Raw genomic sequence first — 26,408 nt, 5'->3', positions numbered from 1 at the left:
TGCAACAACCTGGCTTAATGTATTTCTGAACAAGTTCGATTAGTAAAGATGTGAACAAAAGTGCTTAAATACTAAATTGTGTCCAAGAGTTTTTTTCTTCCTGATCAGTAGGTTTCTTTCAGTTTCTGTTATACTCTCCTACCTACCAGATAGTTATCTTTATATGTTTGTATATAACTTGTATTGTTCTGCTTTATGCTATTTGGGAGTTGTTAATATTTGTTTTGTGTCATAGTGGAAGAAAATACATATGATGAAACAATGTTTTTATGAGTGATATTTAATCATTTTTTGCTAGTATTTAGCATGAATTTAATTTTAATTTTACATTGTCATTCCTAATAAAAGTTTTAGTTACGTTAAAATAAAAATAAAGGATACTTGCTATGTTACTACCAGCATAATTAAATTGATTAAATCGACAGGGGACTGACCACACGTGTCTGATGTGACATGTGACTCCATGCATGCCAGCATGTTTTGACAGCTTATCAGGCTGAGATGCAAGAAGCTCAACATAGTTTACAGTGTCTTGAGACATGCAAACACAAGGAAAGTGCTGTATTGCAGGTGTGGCATGAGCTTGTAGTCAGTCCTTGACTTGAGCCTGGCCCATCTGGACCTACTCCAATAATCAAATAAAAAAAAGTAAAATAAATAAAACATCTTCATTTTTAGACTGTGGACTGTGGATGGATGTTAATGATAGTATATAGACACTGATGTACAGAATGGGAAGTGCTTCAGTGACCAAATGTCTATGTATCAGTAAGCGAAATGTGGTGCAGGGGGCCTGAGACTCTGTATTCACTTTAGCTGAATAAAGCAGTTACATCTTTGAGATACTTTACTAAGATTTTACAGTAAATTTATCTGAGCCAAAAAGTGCATTGTCATCTTTGGTAAAACTCTGTACCCATGAACTACAACATAGGCGGTAGCATACTTAACACCGAAAGTGTGATAAGAGACCTTGGGACACAGGTGGACAGTAGTCTCTCCTTTGATAATCACATTGCCACAATAGTCAGGAAATCCTTCTACTTGGCACACCTCATCACAAAAGGTTTCTCATCCAGAAAAAAAGAGGTCATTGTTCCTCTCTACTCATCACTCATTAGACCCATTATAGAGTGCAATGCCCCTTTTGGCATGTACCTCACAAGATATCTACAACAACTGGAAAGGCCGCAGAAATACCTCACAAAGAGAATTACCAGCCTCAGAACAGATGCCCTTTGCAGACAGTCTCAAAAAAAATCCAGCTTTACTCCGTCGCATATCGCCTACTTAGAGGTGATCTCTGCCTAACATACAGAGCTATGTCAAAACCCAGACCTGCAACTCTCTTTTCGCTTGGTCTTGCGCACAGAGCAGCATCAGGCAGCGCCTCTTAAACAGGTTTAAATTATTCCCGGCTCCACAAAGTCTGCTCTTCACTTTTTCCCTTAGAACTGCTGAACTGCTCTAAATCTCAAAATAAGCACTCTATTTTCATTCTAAAGCCCTGCACTTGCTCGTACAAGTAATCTCATAGGTAAACACTAATAAACTTAAGCACTACATCCTCTTATACTCCTTTTAAGCACTTGTCCCTATTGGTTCTTTCTAATCAGTCAATAAGTAGTTCCCTATATTATTCAGGCATGTCCAAAGGTCAGTTTCGGGTTTACTCTCCAGTCCAGCTGGTGAATCTGGGAATCTTGAGGCAGTGTTACAACTGCCTTATGTATACAGACCACCCTCTCCTCGTCCTCCCAACAAGCTGAAATATATGTGAGAGATGCAACTATATAGCCAAACTGGAGGCTAAGCTCTCTCAACCCAGTACTGGCACAGCAAGTCAGGAGGAGAAGGTAACCACACACACCACAAATCAGTCTCACATTGACCTATCGCATCAGCAAACCAAACACATAAATGCACAAAAACATACTCGGAGGCTCTAAATAAAAATCTGCCTAAGCAGCAGAGACGTCCAAAGCAGGCATCCAAGCAACCCCTACCACGAAACTATACCTACATAGCTCACAAAGTCAGTGTGCCACACAGTCCCAGCCCTTAAGGCTAAACAACACACCTAATGCACTTGTAATAGGTGACTCTATTCATAGGTTCATAGATTAGTACTAAGCTAACTGCCCTTGCGAGCCATTTTAAGCCTAGCCAATTATCCCTTGTGAGACTCAAACCCTGCTCCTTGTGTTTGTAAGGCAAACACCTTAACCATTAGGCCACCCTCCCAACTTGTCAGACACACTGACGTCCCACTCACCAGGCTGAACAAGGAGAAGGTCATTGTAAGCTGCCTGTCGGGTGCCACGATCCGCCACATAACACAAGCACTCAGGTCACTCCAAAGCAAGTACAAATATGACTCTGTCATTGTCCATGCTGGTGTGAATGACCTGAGATGTACCTCCCTGGACTACATGAAAAAAGACATAGAGGAGCTCTTTGATCATGTAGCCCAGGCCGGTATAACCTTGACCTTGAGTACCCTCACCAAGAATGATGCCACAGTGCTGCTGTGTCTTTTGGCTTTTCCCGGTTAGGGGTCGCCACAGCGGAACTCTGGTCCGCTAATGATTGGCAGTTGATTTTTACATGCCGAGTTGCCAGCTACGATGCACAACCTTTAACGAAGGTACGCCCATTCACGCATGTCTCCACGCAGAAGACGCTCTAGCTGAGAATCGAACCAGACAGCGTCTTACTGTGAGGCGAAAACGCTACCATTATAAAGACAGAATGATCAATTTTAACAATTGGCTAAAGTATTGGTGTCATTCAAAGGGGATCCCGTGTCTGTTAGCCTGGGATGACATGCTTGACAAGCCACGTTGCTTCGCTAGGGACGGCTTGCACCCATCACCCCTGGGTTTTTGAATACTGGCAAAGGCTCTTGCCTCCCCCATAGTGCCTCTTTTAGGCAAGGCTCAAAAGACAAACCCACCTCCATAGACAACACAAAGAAAAAAAAACTAATGGTAATGCTGCTCAATGCCAGAAGTCTAAACCTCTAGATGCACGCACTCGAGACTCTCCTCAGTATGGAGAATATCAATATCTGTGCAGTAACAGAAACCTGGTTCAAGGCTCCCAAGAGCACCCCAGCACTAACAGGTTATACTTCATACCATGCTTTCCGGCCCCAAAACTAGGACCGAACCACAAAACGAGGGGGGGGAGTATCCATATTTATCAAAGATACCCACACCTCCAGGTTAGTGGCACTGCACGAAGCATCGGAGACCATCCATGTGCAACTAACAGTGGGCAAAACTGCCTTTCAGTTTGTAGCCTGCTACAAACCACCCTCCCAAACACAGGAATCTCACTCGGCTTTCCTGAGAACACTGGAGAATATGAAGGTCTCTCCAAACACCATTATATTGGGTGACTTCAACTACCCAAACATTGATTGGGAAAACTACTCAAGTCCAAGCACCCTCACTCAATGGTTCCTAGAATTTATAAACTCAAATGCTATGGAACAACTGGTCACCACTCTCACAAGAGGGGAAAACATATTGGATCTGGTCATCACCAACATGGGGTCTCTATGTCCCACACCAAAGATATATACCCCTCATTGGTAAGATCAGACCATAAACTAATCTCACTGGACATCCATATTCCATCCCCACCCCTAGCCAAGGAAACCACGGTGAAGAACTTCTCAAAAGCAAACTTCACACTTCTCAAAACCGAGGTGGAATCCTTCAAAGCCCCCGGGCCAGTGGAAAATGCGGCCCAAAATGCAGAATCCTTTACAAAAGCATTCTATGGACACCTACAGGAATGCATGGAGCATGCTATCCCTAATAAAACCAAGACTCACTCCTCCAAAGGCAGGAGACCTGTCTGGTGGTCCCCGGCCATAAATAAGCTATACAACAGAAGGAGAAAGCTACTACATGATAGAGCAAAATCTCAAAAAGGTAAGGCGTCTCTGATCAGTACTAGCAAGAATCTATGATCCCTCATAAAATCATCTAATGCTAGCTTCGAAAGAAAAATTGCACAAGACACTAAAGATAATCACAAGGCCTTCTTTAGTTATGTCAGAAACCTGGGAGGCAACTCCCTGATATGCTCTGAGTTAGTGCAAAATGGCAAAATGACAAAAAGTACACTGAAACCACAGACATTGCCAACATCCTGGCAGAAAGGTTCAGTGCAAACTTCTCCCCACCTTCCCCCCCAAAAGAGCAAATTTCTATCCCAACAGAGTGTAGCCTTCTTGAGATCACAGATGCACAGGTGAGAGCTGCCCTCTCCAAAGCAAAAAACATAGCATCAATGGGACCAGACGGTGTCCCGGGCTGTGTCTTACACGAGCTCCAAGAAGAAATAAACCCTCATATAAAGTCACTGTTCAATCTCAGCCTTACTACAGGATATGTACCCAAGGAATGGCGTACAGCAACAGTGGTCCCACTCCACAAAGGTGGTGCCACAACAGACCCCAGAAACTATCACCCTATAAGCCTGACTAGCCTGGTCTGCAAAGCTATAGAGCGTATCATCATGGAAATCATAAACAAAGACATTGGGAACCTCCAGACACTGGATCCTACCCAATTCGGCTTTGTTAAGGGCAGATCTTGCCTCTTGAACCCGGTCGACTTCTTTGAAACAGTTACCAAAGCCATAGATGAAGGGAAGGTAGTCCACACAGCCTACCTGGACCTCGTAAAAGCCTTCGACACAGTACCTCACTCGGGCATCATAAATAAGCTCACCAGCTTAAGTATCAACCCCTATGTCACAAGATAGGTTGCAAACTGGCTCAGGGATAGAACCCACATGGTCAGAATAGCAGGTGCCATGTCAGACTCTAAACCAGTTACAAGTGGCGTCCCACAAGGCTCAGGCCTGGGACCTCTCTTGTTCAGTATATATTTTTCAGATGTACAGGCTAACACGGGTGGACTATGGCTGACCAAGTTTGCAGATGACTGCAAACTGGGTGCCGTAATCGACTCTCCAGCTGAGACAAGCATACTCCAAAAGGGTCTCACAGAAATGGATAACTGGTGCCAGAGCCATGGCCTAAAGCTAAATGCCAAAAAGTGCATAGTCATCCTCTTTGGGAAAAACAAAGTGCCCACAAATTACCACATAGGTGGTAATCTATTAAGTACGGAAGAAGTAATTAGGGACTTGTGGACCCAAGTAGATAACAATCTCTTCTTTGACAATCACGTTGCCAAAGTGGTTAGAAAGACCTTCTGTATAGCCCACCTTATCATGAAAGGATTCACATCTAGATCAAGAGAGGTCATTGTGCCCCTCTACTCATCACTTATCAGGCCCATAATTGAATACAATGCCCCATTTGGGATGTACCTTACCCGACACCTGCAGCAACTGGAAAGACCCCAAAAGTACCTCACCAAGAGGATCAAGGGGCTCAAACAGATGCCCTATGCAGCTCGGCTAAAGAAACTCCAGCTCTACTCAGTTGCTTACCGCCTACTCAGAGGCGATCTGTGTCTGACGTATAAAGCCATGTCCAACCCAGAATTAATGGCCATGCTTCACCTCAGGAAATTCAAATCCCTTAGAGCTACACGCTCCAGGGACTGGAACCTCAGCACAGAAATAAATAGGACATGCTGGAGGGACAGAATCATATCCTAGAGGCTCCCCTCACTCTGGAACAAAATCCCAATCCTTGTTTGCAGAGCCCCTCATTGACCCTCTTCAAGAGAATTCTTGATGAGTGGATGGGAGATCATAAGTTTACCCCTGGGATCTCTTCTGTGTCCCTGCTTGACAGAGGTACAGTAAACTAACCTTAAAAGGGCTACCTTCTGTGACCTACTATACGGAGGCACAGTCAACTATTCTAAAAGGGTAGCGAAAGCCAAACACACTCTGGCTAGGCTTATAAATGCCCTAGGGCAGATAGCCTAGTATCAACCTATGAACCTATGCTGCACTTAAAGAAATCCCAATCCCTCCGAGCTACATGCTCTAGGGACCTAAACCTTGTCACCACAATAAACAGAACATGCTGGAGGGATAGATTCTTGTCCCAGAGACTTCCCATACTCTGGAATAAACTACCTATCTATATCAAACAAAGCTCCTCATTAGCAACCTTCAAGAAAAATCTTGATGATTGGATGGGAAATGGGAAATTCACCTCGGGGCTCTGTTCGACAGTGGCACAGGAAAATAATTTTCTTGGGTGGCAAAAGCCAGGGTACCTTTTTGGCTGGGCTTGTATAGGCCCTAGGGCCAATAACCTAGTACCTACCTATGAACCTACAATAGGCTCATAGGAGATTACTAGACTAATGGCTTAAGGGCCCTTAAAAGCCTAGCCAATTTAACCCAATGTTACCCAATGTACGGCCCATAGGGGCAAGAAAATGTCATGGATTTGAACCTGTGCATTGAGTATTTCTCAGATTGTCCCTGTCCATAAGGGAAATAGATACTACCCCAGGTGTGAATTTGTGATTTCCCATCTGTTGATCCAAATTTTGTTTATGGAGGGCCAGGGAAGGGCTCTGCTTAATGTGAATAGGAAGCCTGTTCCAAAGAAGGGTCAATCTCTGAGACATAGACTTGGGGACAGTGAACAGCCATGCTTGTGCAGGTACAGCAGGTGCTACAGTAAGCCACTTTTGCTGACTGCCCTTTTAGGTGAGGGGAGGAGGGGTTGCCAGAGTTTTGGTGCAAGAATGGAGGAGTAGTGGTCAGTACAGTGCTCTTTGGTTTGTGGGATCTAGACTGAAGAAGTTAATTAGGAGAGCTTGAAGGGTTGGGGTGGTGGTTTTTGGTGTAGAGTTTGGTAGCAAGAGGTAGGAAGGCATCTGGTTGAAATAGTTTGAATAGAAGAGACTCTAGAAGTTGCTCAACTTTGAAGTAGACTGGCGGCCATCTGGCTTTGTAGTGGGTGGTGCTGTGGTGTTGCTGTGGCAAGGGGATTGTAAATTAATCAGCAACTTTTGTTTTCATTGGACTGAAGAGTGCATTCAAGTTCAGCAAAGAGGGCTCCTTTGCCAGTTGCAGCTCTAGCTGGTCTGTAGAGAAGGTGATTTTTTTCCAGGAGCAGAATAAAAGACAATTGATCTTTTTTCCTGGCATTTTCAGTGTGGCTTTGGAAGTTAAGTTACAGGTTTTAGCTATACATCTAGGTATTTAAAAGACGTGGTTGTTTCTACTGGGGACCATTGGATATCTGTAATGCTGAAAATTTTGAGTTTGTTTCTTGTTTTTATGAGATGTCAAATATAATACTTTATTTTCCTCCACCTAACTCCTCTTAAGTGAAGGTGAGAAGAACAGTAATACAAATAAATGGTGTCTTCCACTGATTACTCACAATAGATATTTGTAGCTTCCCACTGCTTTCCACCATGTTTTGTTTGCACAAATAACAGTGGTACACTCCCTGGTAGGAATGAGAGCTGCTAAGAGGGACCTTATTTATTTTCTGCTGACATACTGTCATTTCAGTAATAAATCAAATTGTTGCACCAACAGACCAACTAAGCAGAAATTTTAATGTCCATATATAATGAATGATCACATTTGGTGTAGATGCAGATCTGAAGTAGTTTACTTCATTTGGTCTTCAACCTGTGGGTTACGGATCCGTATTGGATCAGAGCCAGCAACTTCTACTAGCATCAGCTCTGAGCTCCAAACTCCTCCCCTTACCCATAACACACCTCCACTGACTTCCATCCCCAGATCTCATTTACCGCAAATAGCATGTTAAGTTGTCAATCTCGCCTTCATTCTTGCTGGATGGGTTCGGAGCCGATCCTTGGCTCCGACTCGGCACTTGCTTTAGCTTGAGAACTCCTTTTACCAGCTCGAGGCAACCCTATATCCCATGATGCAAGGCGGAACTACCTCAGATCTCGTTTGCCGCTTAGCGAAAGAGGTCTCCTTTGCCAGCTGAGGTAAGTGATTTTCTTGTTAAAAGAGAAAAGCTTAGTTAGGGTTTTATTTTCCCCTTGTATTCATATTATAGTGTGTAGTGAGTTACAGCCCACCCTATTCCCTTGTTTTTCAAACTTTTATAACCTTTTATAACCTTTAGTGTAAAGTTTTAGTTAGGCCTAAAACCCCATTGGTTAATCCCTTCCTGTGTGTTGTGTGTTAGGGGATTAATTTTGTGTGTTTGTTGGGGTTTGTGTGTGTTACTTCCTCCTAGGATATGTCTAGGGAAGGCAAGGTCTCAGGCTTCAAGAAGTGTGACTCGTGCTGTCAGAAAATGTCTCTGACAGACGGTCACACTTCTTGTGTTTATTGCCTGGGGCCTTTGCACCTGCAGGACTCCTGTGCTTTGTGTCACTCTTTTAGCCAGAGAGTCCTGCAGGAAAGGAGGAATAAGCTTATCCTCCGTGGCTTACTTAAGCCAGAAGGTTCTCCCTCTAAAGCAGGGTCTGGGAAACCTTCTAAGCCACCGAAGACTCAGGCTTCAGTATCCAAGCCTCCTCCGGTGGCTCCGGCTCCGTCGGCCGAGATCGGCCCGCTGGAACCGATGTATCTACCATAAAGTAGTGGGTTCGGTACGGCTGGTTCCGATACCTTGTCTACTGTGGCCTTGTCGGCTCCGGCTGGAGCCGACACCTTATCCAGCATCGGGCCGAAACCTTCGGCTCCATCTGGAGTTCAGGGGACTTCGGCTCCGATGGCTTCGTCCCGAAAGAGATCTCGGTCCCCTTCGTTACTGAGTATCCACTCGGCTCCGGGGTCTCCTCTTTGTCGGAGTGGAGCCATCGGAGCCGATCTTGAGATCTTCCAGGCTGTCTGACCACGACTTAGAGAGGGTGGTAAGCAGGCTGTTGAAGTCACAGGCACTGGCCCAAATGCTCCATAGCCCGTCTCAACAGACTTCGGCTATAGCCTCACCCCTTGAACTTCCTCCTCCGACTCCACACCAGAGTTCGGGCCGGAGCTTCGGGACAGCGACTGTTTGGTGCCGGAGCCGATACATCCTTCGGCTCCATCGTCCTTGGCTCCGATCTCCTCCTTGAGGCCTTCCTTGGAGGGATCCGGTCGTCGGGTTTCCATTGTCGGCTCCGAGGGGGCTAGTGGCATCGGACCCTTGTCCGACCCGCTCTCCCTCTCGGGCTTCGCTTTGGTAAGCACGGCGCCGACATCGGCCTCGGAGCCTTCCCTCTCAGTGGAGCCGGGAATTCCTGTTTCCTCGGAGCGGGGATATTCCGGCCTCCCGGGAGGAGCCTTTGAGGTGATGAGGAGTGTCCTGGCCTCTGAGCCTGGTCAACGGTCCATCCCTCTAGCTCCTCCCTCATCAGTGCCTGCAGGCGCCTCTTGCCAGCCTCTTGCTCTCAGGCCCAGGGATCCATCGCCCCAGGTTTCCCCATTGGGAATTTCCTCCTCTTCGAGTTTCTCCTGATCCAGCAGGTGAACCCCTCGGAAGAGGGCGTGTAAGAGGAAACACACAGACTCCCCGAGTCTACTACATCGGATACCGACTTAGATGAGTCAGAGGGTTCCCCACGATCCCCTCTGAGGATGTCTCCTTTTCAGACATCCTTGAGCTCCTCAAACAGAGGGGAATTGGCCATCCATTGATCCCTCCGAGGATGAGTCGGTATACCTGGAGGCTTTTGGATCCCGACCCTCCACCTCCTGGGTGTCTCTGCCTTTCGACCCACTTATGCAGGTAGTGGCTCGGAAAGGCGTGGCTCCAGATTCTGTGGAACCTGTCCCCAGGAGACCATCCAAATTCATCACGGCCCCTACGGACAAACAGTTCCTTTCCAAGGGTGTCTCTGTGGATGCTATGGTGGTGGCAGCGGCCACTAAGAAGGAACTGGCGGATCCTTCAGTACCTGTCCATCCTCCTAACAAGGATTCTAGGACCATGGACAGGTATGGAAAGCGGATGTTTTCTTCAGCGACCTTTGCTATGCGTTCGCTGAACTACCTTTGTCACTTCACCAGGCTTCAACGAGATATTCTCAAGGAACTGGGTGAAGTAGTCCAGGATCCTTCTGCTGCTGGGGCTCAAGAAAAGATTGCCTCGCAGCTTGCAATCCTGAATTCCATATCTAACTCCTCCATGCGGCTCATATCCTATGCGGCCGATGGAGCGAACAGGGCCGCAGGCACAGGAGTTGCTCTTAGACGCCAAGCCTGGATGCGGCTTTGTAATTTTGCGGACCCCTTTAAGGCGTCCTTCACTAATACCCCCTTTGATGGTTCGGCTTTGTTCGGACCTCAGGTGAAGGATACCTTGACCAGGTGTGAGCAGGACGGTAAAACTCTTTCTGCCATTGGAGTCCAATTTTCCACTCCTTCTAGACCATATCCCAAGGGTCAGAAGGGGAAGATGTGGTTCCATAAAGCCCAAGGAGCTACACCGGACACGTGGTCAGTTTACCCCCAGAGGCAGAGGGGTAACAATAATAGACGCCCTAGAGGCAGGGGGTCCTCAGAACCAGGGCAACAGGGAGTCTCTTCCTGAGAAGCCCTTTCAGCATCCCTGAGGTGTTGCCCGACTGTCCACCCTTGGAGGCAGTCGGGAAGGATTTCACTGTACCCAGTAGCCTGGCAATCCCTATCACAAGAGATGTGGGTACAGTCGATCATATCCGAGGGTTACAAAATCCCTTGAAAGGTTTCCGTACCTCTACAATCCCTTCCAGACATCTCACCCGGTCAAAGGGATTTGGCAGAACAGGAGGTTTCAAAGCTCCTAGAAAAAGAGCCGTCCAGACTGTGCCGGCAGACCAGGTAGGATCCGCGTCTACTGAGATTCTTTTGGTCCCCAAAAGGACGGGAGATTGGAGACCAATATTAGACCTGAGCAATCTAAACAGATTTGTCAAGAAGGCAAGATTCGGATGGTCACGCTTCAGTCCATTCTGCCCTTTCTGGGCAAGGACAACTGGATGTGCTCTATAGACCTTCAGGATGCGTACTATCACATAAAGATTCACAGAGGCTCCAGAAGGTTTCTCCGCTTTCGGCTAGGGACCAGTCATTACCAATTCAGAGCACTGCCCTTTGGCCTCACTTCAGCCCCCAGAGTGTTTACCAAATGCATGGCAGTGGTCACAGCTCATCTGAGACGTCAAGGATTCCAGGTGTTTCCCTACTTGGACGACTGGCTCCTCTCTGCCACCACCAAGTGTCAGCTTCTTCAGTCCAGAGACTACACTCTACAGCTTTGCAGGAGTTTGGGAATTTCAGTAAATTTGAAAAATCTTCTCTGCTGCCTTGCCAATCTATCACCTTTATAGGCAGAATTAAACACCGTCAAAATGTTAGCCAAACTAACAGATCAAAGAATTCTGGACATCCAAAAATTCGTTCGGATTCTATTGCAGAGCAACAAGATCAAAGCCAGATTTATTCTGAAGGTTCTAGGTCTTATGGCTGCGGCCATTGTTCTTCTACCACTGGCTCGCTTCCACATGCGTCTTCTGCAGTGGATGCTATTCACGCAGTGGTCGTACCACAGTCTCCCGATGAGGCACGAAATCTTAGTCACACAGTCGTGCAGAGCTCATCTGAATTGGTGGATATCTTCCCCTCTTTTTCATCAGGGCCGACCCTTTATTCCCCCTCCTCCAGTTGCCACAGTCACTACGGATGCCTCTCTGATCGGGTGGGGGGGGCATTATCAGGGCAGGATGGTCCACGGGACGTGGCAACCCATAGAATACCATCTGCACATAAATGTCCTGGAGATGAGAGCAGTGTTTTTAACGTTGCAAGCCCCCAACGACTTTCTTCCCACGGGGACTATTGCAGTACAAACGGACAACATGTCCGTGGTCTGGTACATCAACAAACAGGGCGGGACCAGGTCCTATCCGTTATGTCGAGAAGCTCTCAGACTTTGGCAATGGGCGATCTCCTCTCAGCGGTTTCTGATAGCAACGCACATCCCCGGCAGGTCCAACCTATTGGCGGACAGGCTGAGCAGATCCATTCTGATGCCTCACGAGTGGTCTCTCAGTCAATCTGTAGTGGATCAGATATTTCTGAAGTGGGGCACTCCTTGTTGCGATCTTTTTGCTACTCCTCAAAACAACAAGTGCCCCGATTTTTTCACTCTTTTTCCCCTTCCAAGCCAACCCCTGAGAGACTCTCTAACCCAGGATTGGCCCCGGGGACTTCTGTACGCTTTTCCTCCCTTTCCCTTGATTCCACAAGTCATTCAGAAAGCCACCGTTTTGAGGGCCAAGTTGATCCTCATTGCCCCATATTGGCCTCGACAAATTTGGTTTCCGTCTCTGCATCGTCACCTTCTGGTGCAGCCCTGGCATCTGGACCCAGTTCCGGATCTCTTGATCCACCAGTCGGGTCAGCAGCACCGGGCCATTCATTCTCTCAACCTCACTGCTTGGTTGCTCCACTTCCTTCCCTAGCCAGGCTACCGATGATTTCTGACTCGGTCAGAGACATTTTAGTGTCTTCTTTGAAGTCGTCCACTAGGACTGTTTATGCTAGCAAGTGGCGACGTTTTTCTATTTGGGCAAATTCCAGAAAAATTGATCCCTTTACTACTCCTGTACATTCTGTTTTAGATTTCCTGGCGGAGGTTTTTCATTCAGGATCCTCGTCATCTACAGTCAAAGTACAACTGGCTGCTATTTCCAAGTATCATGTTGGCTTACATGACAATAACATTATGTCTCATAGATTATGCAAGGCCTTTCTGAGAGGAATTTTTCTCCTAAAACCACCTATAAAGCATCCTCCTCCGCAATGGGATCTAAACTTAATGTTGGCATCCTTGATACTACCTCCCTTTGAACCGTCTGCTTCATGTTCTTTGAAGTTATTGACCTGGAAAACTATATTTTTACTGGCTGTCACTTCTGCAAGAAGGGTTTCCGAGATTCAAGCTCTCTGCATTCGTTCCTTATTTGGTTTTCATAAGGACAGGGTATCATTAAGAACGAATCCTTCCTTTCTCCCCAAAGTCGTGTCTCAAACCAATATTAACCAATCTATAGATCTACCAGTCTTTTTCCCAAACTATTCCGACAGAGCTGAACAGAAACTGCATTTTTTGGATGTCCATCGTCAGCTCAGGTACTATTTGCATAGAACTAAACAATTCACAAAATCGGACCAATTATTTGTCTCCTATGCAGAAAACAGGATAGGTCTTCCAGTTTCTAAAGTGACCTTATCCAGATGGTTGACTTCCACCATTTCCTATGTGTACTCTCTCAGAGGCAAACAGCTATCTTCTAAACCAAAAGCACACTCAACCAGGAGTCTATCCACTTCTGCAGCCTTTCAGGATAGACTACCCATTGATACCATTTGTGCAGCAGCTACTTGAGCCACGCCTCATACCTTTGTCTCTCATTACAAGTTGGACTTGGCCTCCAGAGATAGGGCCAGTTTTGGTTCCACAGTTCTCAAGAGTCTGTTCCATTGAGCCACCCGGGATACAGGTGCTAGGGACGGTCCCATCCAGCAAGAATGAAGGCGAGATTGACAACTTAACATTTAGAAGTTATGTACCTACCATAACGTTCCATGTTAGTTGTCTTCTCTCGCCTTCTTTCTTCGCCCTCCCTCCTTCCCCCTGGTCTGGACAGATCTTGAAGAGTTCCTATTAGGTTGTTTTCCTCCTGAGCCTTCATATGAGGACTTCTATTAGGAACTTGTGTTCCTAATTATGTTAGGATAGTCTTTAGCAGGGTAGATCAGCTACCAAACGAGATCTGAGGTAGTTCCGCCTTGCATCATGGGATATAGGGTTGCCTCGAGCTGGTAAAAGGAGTTCTCAAGCTAAAGCAAGTGCCGAGTCGGAGCCGAGGATCGGCTCCGAACCCATCCAGCAAGAAAGAAGGCGAGAGAAGACAACTAACATGGAACGTTATGGTAGGTACATAACTTCTAATTATGCATCATGATCTCTTGAGCGCCAACTTAGTCAAGTGGGTAAAATCTTTGAGTCTTTTTTCTTCAAAAATTTGTTAGTGTTAGTATAGGTCCCCTTTCTCCTCCCCTTGCTTGGTGTGTTGAGTTGTAGAATTTTAGGATAGTTAGAGTAGTTTGTATTGTTGTGTAGATTGTGCTCCCCCCCCTCAATGTTTTCTGTGTACAAGTGTGGTGAGTGGGTGTGTGTGTGCCATTTAGAAAGAAACTTTCTTTTTTTTTCTTAAGTTCTCTTTTTACTGAGGCAGTATGGCTGAAAAGCTTGTTTTAAAGCGTTGCACTGAGTATGGCCATAAATTAACCCCAGCGGATGGCCACACTCTGTGTGTTTTATGCTTGGGCGTGGCCCATTTGAGTGTGGACTGCAGCATATGTGCGGGCTTTAACCCTCGTGCCATTAAAGATAGGAAGGCCAAGTTGGCCCTCACAGGCTTTCTTCACCCTTCAGAATCTGTTTCCTTGTCTCCTTCCTCTGGTTTCTGCTGCCTCCCAGGCTGGGACTCAACCTCCTGTACCAAAGCCTGTGGTAGCAGAGCAGAAAAGGGGTAGAGAGAGGGAGAGAGAGTCGAAGGCGAGGGAAAAGATAAAGAGGTCTCCGGACCTCACTTCACCTGCAAAAACACCACGGATCTGTGACTCCCCTCTGCTCCGATCTTCGAGGTTCTCCCCAGAGCTGGAGGAGACACGTTCAGGTTCTCGGGCCTCGGTGCCCCGACCTGCCAGGTTGGAGTCCATGGCCTCGTCGAGGTCCACCCGGTCCTTGTCTGACATTGATCTGGATAAAATTATGAGGAGGTTTATCTGTACCCAGATTCAGATGGGGGTCTTGCCAGCCCCCCTCCCTCAGGAGAGGGGAGCATGTTTCCTTTTTTCCAGCCTTTATCTCCTTCTCCGATCCGACCTTCGGGTTTGGAGTATTCGGACCAGAGGTTGGCTTTGGTCAGGGCGTCCCTGCTTCCTCAATGCAGACAGCTGCCTGGAGTGTATCGGATCCAACCAGCTCGGATCTGAGCCGCTCTCAGAGCCGGAGCTTGGGTGTTGGATCTGAGGGAGTGGAACCTTTTCCTTCGGCTCCGACTTTGTTGGGCCAAGTTCTCTCCCTTGTAGCTCTGTTCACCTCGGCCCAGCTGTGATTCTCTCGTCGGACCCAGGGAGACCGGCCTCCTTATTGGTTTCTCAGGAAATTTATTCTCCTTTGGCATTTGACATGGTCCGAAGGGTTCTCTCCTCTGGATCGAGACCCTTGACTGCCCCCTCAGACTCAACCCAGACCTCCTCTGCTCTGTCTTCGGTCCCCATCATTTTACCAGAGGGACAGCCCATGCTCGAAGAGCCTGAGATGGTTTCCCCGGAGAGCCTCACTGGAGAAGTACCTCGCAAGCATACATGCAAGAGGAGGCACTTGGACTCCCCTGAGTCCCGTACCGAGGACACAGACTTGGATGATGGAGAAGGTTCCCCTAGGTCACCTCCTGAGGATGTCTCCTTTGGAGACATCATGGAAATCCTGCGCCAATGGGGAGGTTGGTCTGCCCCCAAACCCTCTTCTGACGAGTCTGTGTTCCTGGATGCTTTTGGCACAGGCCCATCTACGTCCTAGGTGTCCCCTCCCTCAGATGCTTTGGTGGATCTGGTTACCTCGTGGGCATAGAAGGAACTGGACACCATGGAACTGATTCCAAAAAGACTGGATAAGATTTTAAGCCCCCCCCATAGACAGAGCATGGACGCCATGGTGGTAGCAGCAGCCACTAAGCAGGAACTTGCACAGGAGAGTCCCTCGGTCCATCCTCCTGTCCAAGAGGCGCAGATGATGGACCGCCTAGGGAAGCGGGTTTATGCTTCAGCTGCCTTTTCGATTAGGGTGCTGAACTACCTGGCCCATGTCATCAGACTCCAGTGCAACCTGGTAAAGGAGCTGGAGGTGTCTCCCCCCAAGTCCATGTCGCAGGAGGACAAGGTTTCATTCTCTGTGAGGATGGCCACTTTAAAAGCAGTATCTTAACACGTCCATGCAACTCCTTTCACATGCTACGGAAGGAGCGGCTAGATCCAGCGTGTCCATGAGGCGAAACACGTGGCTCAGGTTATGTCATTTTTCTGAACCCTTCAAGGCGTCCTTTGCCAATGCCCCTTATGACAGCTTACACTCTTTGGTAAGACCATCAAAGAGACATTAGTCCAGAGTGAGAAGGATGGGAAGACACTGTCTGCCATCGGGATCCACTTCTCTAACCCTCAAAGGTCCTTTTCTCGTAACTAGAGAGGGCAAAAGAAGATGTGGTTCCGAAAGTCACAGTATTCCTAGGACACTCAGGGCTCTTCTTCCCCCAGAGGGAGAGGGGGACAGAATGGATGCCTGCTTAGATGCATAGGGGGTCCATGGAACTTTGGGTCTCGAGAACCTTTCTCGGACAGACCTGGGCAGCAACCCGGAGGGGTTGCCTGACTGCTCTACTCTGGAGGCAGTTGGAGGACGATTGTCCTTGCACCTAGCGGCATGGGAGTCCATAACAATTGGACCACTGAGTGCTTCAGATCAAATCCAGAGGATACTCTATCCCCTTCGTGGGTTACCCCAGATCTTCCAGACACCTCCCAGATGTACTACCCATGCAAAGGTAGGCAGCAGCACAGGAAATTTCCAAGCTGCTAGAAAAACGAGCCATTGAAACCATCCCCCCAGATCAGTCCAGATTGGGCTTCTACTCCAGGGTTTTTTGGTGCCAAAAAAATGGGGGACTTAAGGCCCATTCTGGACCTCTCTACCATGAACCTGTCAGTTGCCAAAGAGATGTTCTGGATGGTCACATTACAGTCCATCATCCCATACTTGCAAGAGAGCGACTGGATGTGCTTGTTAGACCTCCAGGATGCTTACTATCACATAAAAATGCACAGAGGCTCCAGGAGGTTCCTCCGCTTCCTGCTGGGAGTCAGTCATTACCAATTTCGAGCCCTACCCTGTGGTCTCACCACAGCCCCCAGGGTGTTTACCAAAGTGATGGCAGTGGTAGCAGGTTCAGGTCTATCCGTACCTGGATGATTGGCTCCTCACTGCTCCCACCAGGAATCTACTCTCCCAAACCAGGGATTATTTCCTGACTCTTGCTCTGTGTTTGGGGATCACAATCAATGCATCCAAATCTCTCCTAGATCCTGTACAGGTGATAGACTACAATGGTGCCAGGATAGATACTCTTCAGTGCAGAATCTTCCTGACCTCGGAGAGAGTTCAAAACCTGAGGATGCATGTCTCCCTGATCTACCACTCTCATCTCCCAATGGCAGAATCGGTGTTGAGGGCCTTAGGCTCGATGGTGGCAACCATAACTCTTCTACCATGTGCCCTGTTACACATGAGAATTCTACAGTGGACTCTAGCTGTACAGTGGTCCTTGTTGGAACTGCCATTGATATATCCAATCCAACTCAGTCGAGTCTGTCGGTCTTTCCTCATATGGTGGATGTGCTTTTCAGACATTTTGGAGGGACAACCTTTTGTTCCAGTTCCGGCCCAAGCCACAGTGACCACGGATGCCTCCCAACTCGGGTGAGGGGGGCATTGTTCGGGTGGGACAGTCCAAAGCCTGTGGTCCCCATAGAGGCCAGCTTGCACATAAACGTCCTAGGGATGAGGGCGGTCCTTCTAACGTTGCAGGCCCTTCATGCCTTTCTTCCTCTGGGAACAATTGCTATTCAGTCAGACAACATGTCAGTAGTCTGGTATATCAACAAACAGGGAGGGACCAGATCTTACCCCCTTTGTCGCAAGGCCATGAGAGTGTGGGAATGAGCGATCTCCACTGGTCGTTTTTTCATCACAACGCACATTCTGAGATGGTCCAACATCCTAGCGGACAGGCTAAGTAAGACCATTCTGATGCCTTACGAGTGGTCTCTGAATCTGTCAATAGCTGAACAGATCTTTAGTGAGTAGGTTCAACCTTGCTGTGATCTCTTCGCATCTCCTTCCAACACGAAGTGCAGCAAGTTTTTCACTCTGAACTCCCTGCTGGGGGAGTCCCCCAGAGATGCTTTAGTTCATACTTGGCCTCCCGGTCTTCTGTGTGCTTACCTGCCAGTACCTCTCATTCCGAGGTTTCTACAGAAAGCTCGTTGACTGGGGAGCAAAGTGATCCTCATTGCCCCATTCTGGCCTCACCAGGTATGGTTTCCATACCTTTGGTCTCACCTTCTAGCTCCACCTTGGATCTTAGATGCCATTCAGGATCTAATTTCACACCCTTCGGGGGTGCCTCATCTGAATCAGGACAGTATGAAGCTCACAGCTTGGCTGCTCCAGTTCCCGTGATTGCTAGGACTCCTGGACTATCCTCCTCAGTTAGATTTATTTTAGTGGCTGCTCAGAAGTCTTCAACCAGGAAGGTTTATCGCAGCAAGTGGAAAAGTTTTTTCTTTTGGGCCTCTCAAAGGAGATTAGACCCTTTTACAGCTTTTATTTCTGCCATTCTTGATTTTCTAGATCCTGAGTGGCATTACCAGTCAATATCAATCAGACCATCAATTTGCCTGTGTTTTTTCTTAATTTTACTAACAAGATGGAATACAAAGTCCACATGTTGGATGTTCCTCGGTGATGCAGCGGTAGCATTGTCGCCTCACAGCAAGAGGTTCTCCCGTTCGAGTCTCGGCTGGAGCGCCTTCTGTGTGGAGTCTGCCTGTCCTCCCCGCAGTCGACTGGCATTCGAAAGACATGTGTAAATGGGCGTGCCTTCGTTGAAGGTTGGGCATCGAGCTGGCACCTCGGCCCCATAAAAAAATCTACTGCCAATCATTAGCAGACCAGAGTTCCGCTGTGGCGACCCCTAACCAGGAAAAGCCAAAAGAAGAAAAAGAAGAACATGTTGGATGTTCATAGACAGTTACGATTATATTTGCACAGGACAAAAAATTTCCGTAAATCTGATCAATTGTTTGTATCCTTGTATACACCCTTTTTGGGGAAACCTGTCTCTAAGGTCACTATAGCTAGATGGATTTTTTCATGCATCCTGCAGGTCTATAAGGACAAAGTCATGTCTCCTCCAGGTCAGGTGAAAGCTCATTCCACTAGGTCCATGGCTACGTCTGTGGCCTTTTGGTCTAGAGTGTCTTTGAATGATATTTGTTCTGTAGCTACTTGGTCCTCATCTCATACGTTTATTTCTCAATACAAATTGGATTTGACTTCCAGAAGGAGAGCATCCTTTGGTTCTGTGGTGCTCTGGAATATCCTTCCATGAGGGCCTCCCAGGAGTTTCGTAGCTGGGGACTCTGTCCCACAGGTTGAAGACCAAATGAAGTAAACTACTTCAGATAAAGAAGTTAAGTACTCACCATAACGTTCCATCTCAGTAGTTGTACTTCATTTGTCTTCAACCCTCCCTCCTTCCCCCGGACCTTTGGCATATGATCAGCCTACGGGCTGCAGTATAGGTCACAAGTAAATTTTTCGAGTCGAGTTATCAGTATAAGGTTCAGCAAACTCGATCTGGGGATGGAAGGCAGTGGAGGGTATCATGGGTAAGGGGAGGAGTTTGGAGCCCGGAGCTGATGCTAGTAAAAGTTGCCGGCTCGGATGAGACACGGATCTGTAACCCACAGATTGAAGACAAATGAAGTACAACTACTCAGATGGAACGTTTATGGTGAGTACATAACTTCTTTTTTTTTTTTCTCATTCCTGTTGTCTTTTGTATGTACGTTCCTTACTTGCCAACTCTTCTAATTCAGGATGTGTGTATATTTATTGAGAAGTATGGCAATCCTTCTGCTAAGGACCTCGTTTAAGTCAGAGCTTAAGTTATATTACATAATATCTCAGCTGTTGAAAATGAAAGTTTGGGGGCAGGTAGTGAATTAAGGCTAATAGTGAATGCCACATTTGGTGATTTTGTGCCATCTGGTTTGAAAAAAATGTTTGTGGTTTTTGCATATTTATTTCAACACCATGTGGGAAGTGATGTGTAATTGACTTGTAGAACATACCTCTCAGTTATCCATAATTTCACAGAATGTGCATTTTTTTGCCTCTTTTTTTTTTAGTCAGCTTTTCATAAAATTTGTGGTTTTCTGACAAATCATTGAGTATTGAAGACAGTAGATAATAAAAGATATTTGAGTTTTAGACGTCATCCCTTTTGGAAATTGTATTCTGATGTAAAACCTTTTATTCTAATAACTTTAAAAAACTTAAGTTTGTAAGAGCCGTATTTAAAGTCTGTCCCTGATTTTGCACCTTTGCCCGCTCTATTGTTTCTGGCTTTGAGGTTGAGAGGTATATTGTGAGGTATTCAAGGAAAAATATTAGGAACAATACTGAACTCAAAACACATATTTTTATTTATTTTTTTGCTTTTTCATTCTGCCTTTTTTCCTGTGTATTACATGTTTTGAAGCATGTGCTCAGCAGACTTCAAAATTAAGTTTTTAGTGGGTAACTAGAAAAGCACTAAAGTGTTTTGAATTTAATTATGGCATTTTCTTCTCTATACAGGTTGACTTGGAACAGTATAAGAAAGCACTGACTGATGCTGGGTGTAATCTTGCACCTTTGAACTACATAAAGCAGTGGAAGTAAGTTTTGTTTTCTTCATTTGGAAAAGATTGGTTGATTAATTTATGCATTTATTACTCTTTGTTTAGCCGGATTTGCAACTGCTGGACACAATCCATTTATAGAGGGGCTCCAAGAGAAACATACATCACTGTTTTTAGTATAGCTTTTCATGAATACGTGTATTGACAAGTAAATTCAAAAATAACATCCAATGAATAAGGTCTTGCGTATAGATTATTCATTCAGTAGTGTAAGAAAAATGGGTAATAAAGTAGAGTGGATAATATGAAAGAAACATTTCATGTGTCTACAGTAATTTAAAAAGAGCAATCAGTGTATGTCACATACAACAACAAAACAAAAATAAATAAAAACACTTTAAGTATGGAAGACATTGAGGACAGTGTGTACTGACCACAGCAAGTCTTTAACACAGTGAAGTCATACAAGAATCTGGAAAAGCAAAGGGTCAGTAGCTGCTATTGTAGACAAAGCTTAGTTGCAATCATGTCTGCAGATATTGTTTCCATATTGAAAGGTATTAACAAATGCTTTGAGTAAGCATGTTATAGATAAAGGTGAAAAACATGTCTTTAAGTTTAGGGTGTTAAGTAAAGTAGAAGTGAGTATAAGGAAAGGTGATATCAATAACACTTCAGAGTTGAAAGAGTTGAAGTGGATTATTAGGCTCCAGGCAGATACAACTCTTGGTCTAAACAATGCAGTCAGCTTGAAGCCTGTACTGGTTAAGAGGCAGAGGGAGAGGCTTTAACAAGTTTTTTTAAATAACTTATACACAATGGTTTTAGAGCACTTGACAATATTTTACATTATAGTGCATTAGTTTTTGCATGTTTAAGTTATGTGTATAGGTATGAGCATGTGTGCATATATATATATATATATATATATATATATATATATATATATATATATATATATATATATATATATATGTATTGTATATGTGTATGTATATGTGTGCGCTTATATTTGTTTTTAATGATTATTGATATTTATATAGAATGATGTGTTTTAATAGATTTTAAGTTTTTTATTTGTAGAAGGAGTTCTATATGTATGTATGTATAGTAAAGTATTTTCTATCATGCTTTTAAACTGTACTCTATGGGCAGCATTAATTAATTTTGTGACTTGATATTTCTTTAAGGTTTGATTGTTGGTTAGGATGTGGGATGGGCTGAAGCATGTGATTCTATGGTTTCTCCTATTTAAATGTTGATTTATTGTATTACTTCATACTGATGAAGGATGTAGACCCGAAAGCTTTATGTAATAAAGTTCTTGGTGTAGTATCGTTGTGTTGTACGAATTTTGGCAGTTACACCATTGTTGTCTTTAGGATAGTGTCTATGCCAGATTCTTCTGCTGAGATCCCTCAGAGGCCAGCACGGATCCTTCTTTTCACACATCCTCTGAGGCTTTCCAGTCATCTGCTCCATATATCAAGGGGAAACCGTGGTTGATCACCTCAGAGGGGCCTAGATGGATTAAGCAGGTTCTGTTCAAGGAAGAGGAGAACCTCCAGTGTTTGTTAGAGCTGTTGTTGCTACCAAAAAAAAGCAGAAGACTAAGCATACTTCTGTACACCCTACGGATCCTCAAAAGGAATGGCAAGAGTTTACTCAGAACCTGTTTAATGCCTTAATGACCCTGAGACTGTCCAATGGGTTTCTGTGCCTACTCCCCTTGGACTTCAACGGCTTCCAAATGAACTAGGGATCTCAAATCCTGAGTTGAGGATTCAGAGTCTGATAATGGGACCTTTGTCTTACTTTTCCCAGATGCCTTCAATTCAGGAATTGTCTTTTGGAGACGCTATAGCTAGAATGATGGTATACTTTAAGTTGGATTATTATCAAACGTCTGATATCCAGAAAAAGTGGTATGAGCTGTTTCAGATAGACACTTATAAACCTTCTGCAGTATCGCCTTTGCTGGCTACTTTGTTAGACACCTTTATAGCTGCTTCTAAGGTTCCTGCTTCAAAGTAACCTGACAGGTTCTATAAGGTTCCTGTGGATTCTCAATTTTTAAGTGTCCTTCTGCTTACCTTGCTGTGGTGTCAGTCTCTTCTGTCAAGCCTTCTAAACGTTTTCCCTCTTCCAAACTTCTGCCTTCAGATAAGGATAGAAGGGCAATGGAGAGAATTGGTATGAAGGTTTATACTGTTTCTACTTTGGGGTTTTGCGCCATCAGTTAACAGACCCACATGACCAGATATGATCTGGCTTTGATTGCCCAGGCTTTTCAGGTTCTTTCTGACCTCCATGATTCTGAAGCAAAATTTTCTGCTCTTTCTCTTTTGGGTTCTACCTCTCAGATGACTCTTCACATTATTACGTGTAACTATGATGCTGCTGATACATCTTCCAGAGCTGCTGCCTTTGGGTCTGTCACAAGGTGTTATTCTTGGCTTCTCCTGCAGTCATTACCTGAAGACTTTAAGGATAAGTTGCTGGATACTCATTTGACAATAAAAATCTCTCTGGGACTGGTGCTTCTGATATATTTAAGTCTCTTCAGGAAAAAGGTAAAGCTTTGCCAGACCTTAAACATATGTTTGTGTCCCATATCCCTATCCTACTAGGGCTGCTTTTGTTTGCAGGCAGCCTTGTCAGGCCACTAACAGCAACAGGTTTGGTAGACAAGTTCCTTCTAAGTCTTCTCAGTGATTCCCTAAACTCCTCTGGAACAACTTCTTCATTTTTCAGAGGTCATTCATTCCCTGGTGGGCCAAGGAACTATTCAACCTGTCCCTCCTTCACAGGTAGAAAAGGGATTTTACTCCAGAATGTTTCTAGTCATTCAAAAAGGAGAGCACTTGGAGACCTATTCTGGATTTCTTCTTGCTCAACACCTTTCTCAAGTTTCCGTCTTTTCATATGCTTTTTTTTCAAACCTTGTTTCCTGTTGTACTACCCCAGGCTTTTCTGTTTTCCTTGGATCTGAAGGATGCTTACCTTCATATTCTTATTCACCCTGTTTTCAGGATGTTTTTACTTTTTTCTGCGTGTGATGAATAGTCCCCAACATTGTGGGATGTAATGGGACTTTTTTGCTCACAGATGCACTTATAAATATTTTTCACCCTCTTTGGGAAGGGAAGATATCAGTTTGAGTAAAATTTGTGCATTCAGGGTGGAAGCACTAGCAACACTTGTCAAAAATCAATTAATTATTTTTTCTTACATTGTTGGTACTTTAATAATTCTTCTAATGTTTGATAATTGCTTTCAGCATCAGTTTATTACATGCAAAATTATCTTGTTTTAACAAACCATTATTTGTTAGAAATTCTGTTAGCAAATATACTCAAATGCATATTTGGTTGCTGTTATTACATTCTTGTTTTATTATATATTTCTATGATATATGATTATTCTTTTAATTCTATAATCACAGATAATATACTTAAATGATATAGTATGTCATTTAGAAATGTTATATTGCTCTCAATGCAAGCTGAGCTTACAACTTTTAACAGTGTAATGATTAAATATATGTACAATTATCTAGGTAGAGAGGGCTTAGTTGTATATAACATATATGGTTAGAGGGATTGCTTGGATGCTATCTCTATTCAGGCAAGAGGTTTTATACCTCATAGTGTTGGGTGTCGAGTTTTTTAATCAATTTACTGTTTGATTATCTGAGTTATGGCAGTTTGGTGTCTACCAGAACTGTACATAGATCCTTATTCTATGCTTATTTGATATTTTCTGTAATTTCATATGTACTATCACATACAGTAGTTTTATGCATACAACATTCTCTAAATTCTTTTCATAATATGATTATGAAGTGTTTATCAGTGTTAATGGGCTAAATAATAATATTAGAAGGAGACGTTTATTCAAATACCTTAACTTACATAAACCTCGGTTGGTATTTCTTCAAGAAACACACCTTTTAAAAGAGAACATAAATAAGTAAAATTTTAATAATTGCATAGTTTTGGCCAGCTCTCATTTTAATCAGAAGCAAAGGGGAGTAGCTATTTAATTGAGAGATTCTACTTTATCTCCTAGAATCATCAATACATTCTATGCTTCTTCTGGCATGTTTTGCGTACTGTCTCTTAAACAGAAAGATGTATACATTAATCGACGTATATTGGATACCTGGAGTGGGGGCTAAAACAGTTAAACATGAGTTTGAAGACATTATTCATTATACTAAAGGAGGTTTAATACTGGTAGGTGCTGTTAATTGCATTGTGGATGACAAGGATACTGATACAAAGTGCAAGCGTAAGAAAACTGCCACGTCAAGAGTACTTTTGAAATTCATAGTTACAATAGTTACGGACATTAATGAATTTGCTGCCTCTCATTCATTATTTTTTACCTTTTATTCTCATCAACATAAGTCTCACCTTAATAGACAATAGACAGGTTATTTATTTCGAATGACTTAATAACAAAATTACATGGGGTTAAGGTTATGGCCTGCCCTTTGTCAGACAACAATGCAGTAATATTTGATATAGATATTGTCTCAATACAGACCTTGCCAGAATACCTGTGTATATAACAAATTTAAAACAATTTAAAGAATTCTATGTAAATGAAATAGACATTTCTTGAAATAAGTACTACTGAATATAGATAGCAGAAATATATATATATGTATGTGTATATATATATATATATATATGTATATATATATATATATGAGACTCTTTAAAATCTTATATGTATGGCAGAATTTTGTCTTGGTTTATTAATAAGAAGAAATTATGGAACAAAGATATGTTAAAACTACAAAAGAAAGTAAAGCTTAAATTAGAATTAATGTGAAAATATATATAGTGCTAATGCAGAGTTAACGCTCCAACCAAACCAGCCAAAATGTAAGTAAAACAGTCAAAACAGGAAGGAGCGACACATGGTCCACGTACAAAAGTCAATAAAATAACTTCAGAACATCAGTAGCCCGAACAAGTAAAACATGACATAAAGCACAAAGAACTCATTCGAGTCGCTTTCAAGTGGTGACCAAGTAGTCAAACGATATCATCAATCCTTCAAAAAAGCAATCCTCGGACTCATTCAGTTCTGAAAAACTTGTTTACTATAGTTACAAAACAGACATGAGTTAGCGCTTTCACCTTCCGGCTTCATCAGACCCATTAAAAACTAAATACTAAACAATATATATACAAACATTGGCGGGAAAACCACCATCAAATTAACCAATAAAAGAAGTCTATTATGCAGTCCTATTAAATACATTTTAAAGCAAAACTGACTCAAAAACATCTATTTATCATCCATTGAAATTAGATGTATAAATATGAATACATTTTATTACAAATAACTACTACAATGCAATTAATAACTCATGCATTGTATTAGATGACGAGGAAAAAATATATATAAAATATATGTATAAAAATATATGTAAATGACCAGAAAAATAAATGAAATAAAAATGTGTAAATAAAATAAAAATGTGATAAAATATACTTATAGAAGAACATGTCAGCAGAAGATGTAAGAAATTTTAATCAAAGACTCTTAGTCTCCTCATCTTGAGGAAAGGTTTGACCGACACCTTAGCATTCAAGCCTGGATGGGAATCTGACCTTAACCTCATAATCCAAATATTCTCTCTACTCTCTGTGTATGTTCTAACATCTCCGCCACGATTACCTACAATGATCTCTTCTATAATCTTAAAACTAAACGTATGGGTACTACCTTGTTCTGTTACATGTTTTGCTAATGCATTAACCTTAGATGCCGTTCTAATGCTATACATATGCTCACGCATCCTATCCCTTAAACTTCTATTAGTCTTCACAATGTATAAAAGAGTGGCCTTCTCTATCTTTTATACAAAAGATGTTGGTTACATCAAGGATGTTATTAGAACACACTGGGACATTTTATCTGTAGATCCAGATGTT

The 26,408-nt window shown here is 43.9% G+C and overlaps 1 protein-coding gene across 3 annotated transcripts in view; it reads left to right on the top strand.

Moving 5' to 3' along the window:
* SCFD1 (sec1 family domain containing 1) overlaps positions 1-26,408 on the top strand; it is a 3,579,547-nt gene that overhangs the window by 2,151,097 nt on the left and 1,402,042 nt on the right. For all 3 annotated transcript variants that reach the window (XM_044073814.1, XM_044073812.1, XM_044073811.1), the window contains exon 17: positions 20,411-20,490. In XM_044073814.1, the coding sequence (XP_043929749.1) occupies positions 20,411-20,490 (80 nt within the window). The remainder of the gene's footprint in view (positions 1-20,410; positions 20,491-26,408) is intronic.

Source organism: Protopterus annectens, chromosome 6.part0 (genome assembly GCF_019279795.1).
Source record: "Protopterus annectens isolate FY-2018-M chromosome 6.part0, PAN1.0, whole genome shotgun sequence".
Lineage (NCBI taxonomy): Eukaryota > Metazoa > Chordata > Ceratodontiformes > Protopteridae > Protopterus > Protopterus annectens.
Note: the sequence above shows the minus strand (reverse complement) of the source record. Positions and strands in the feature narration are given on the sequence as shown.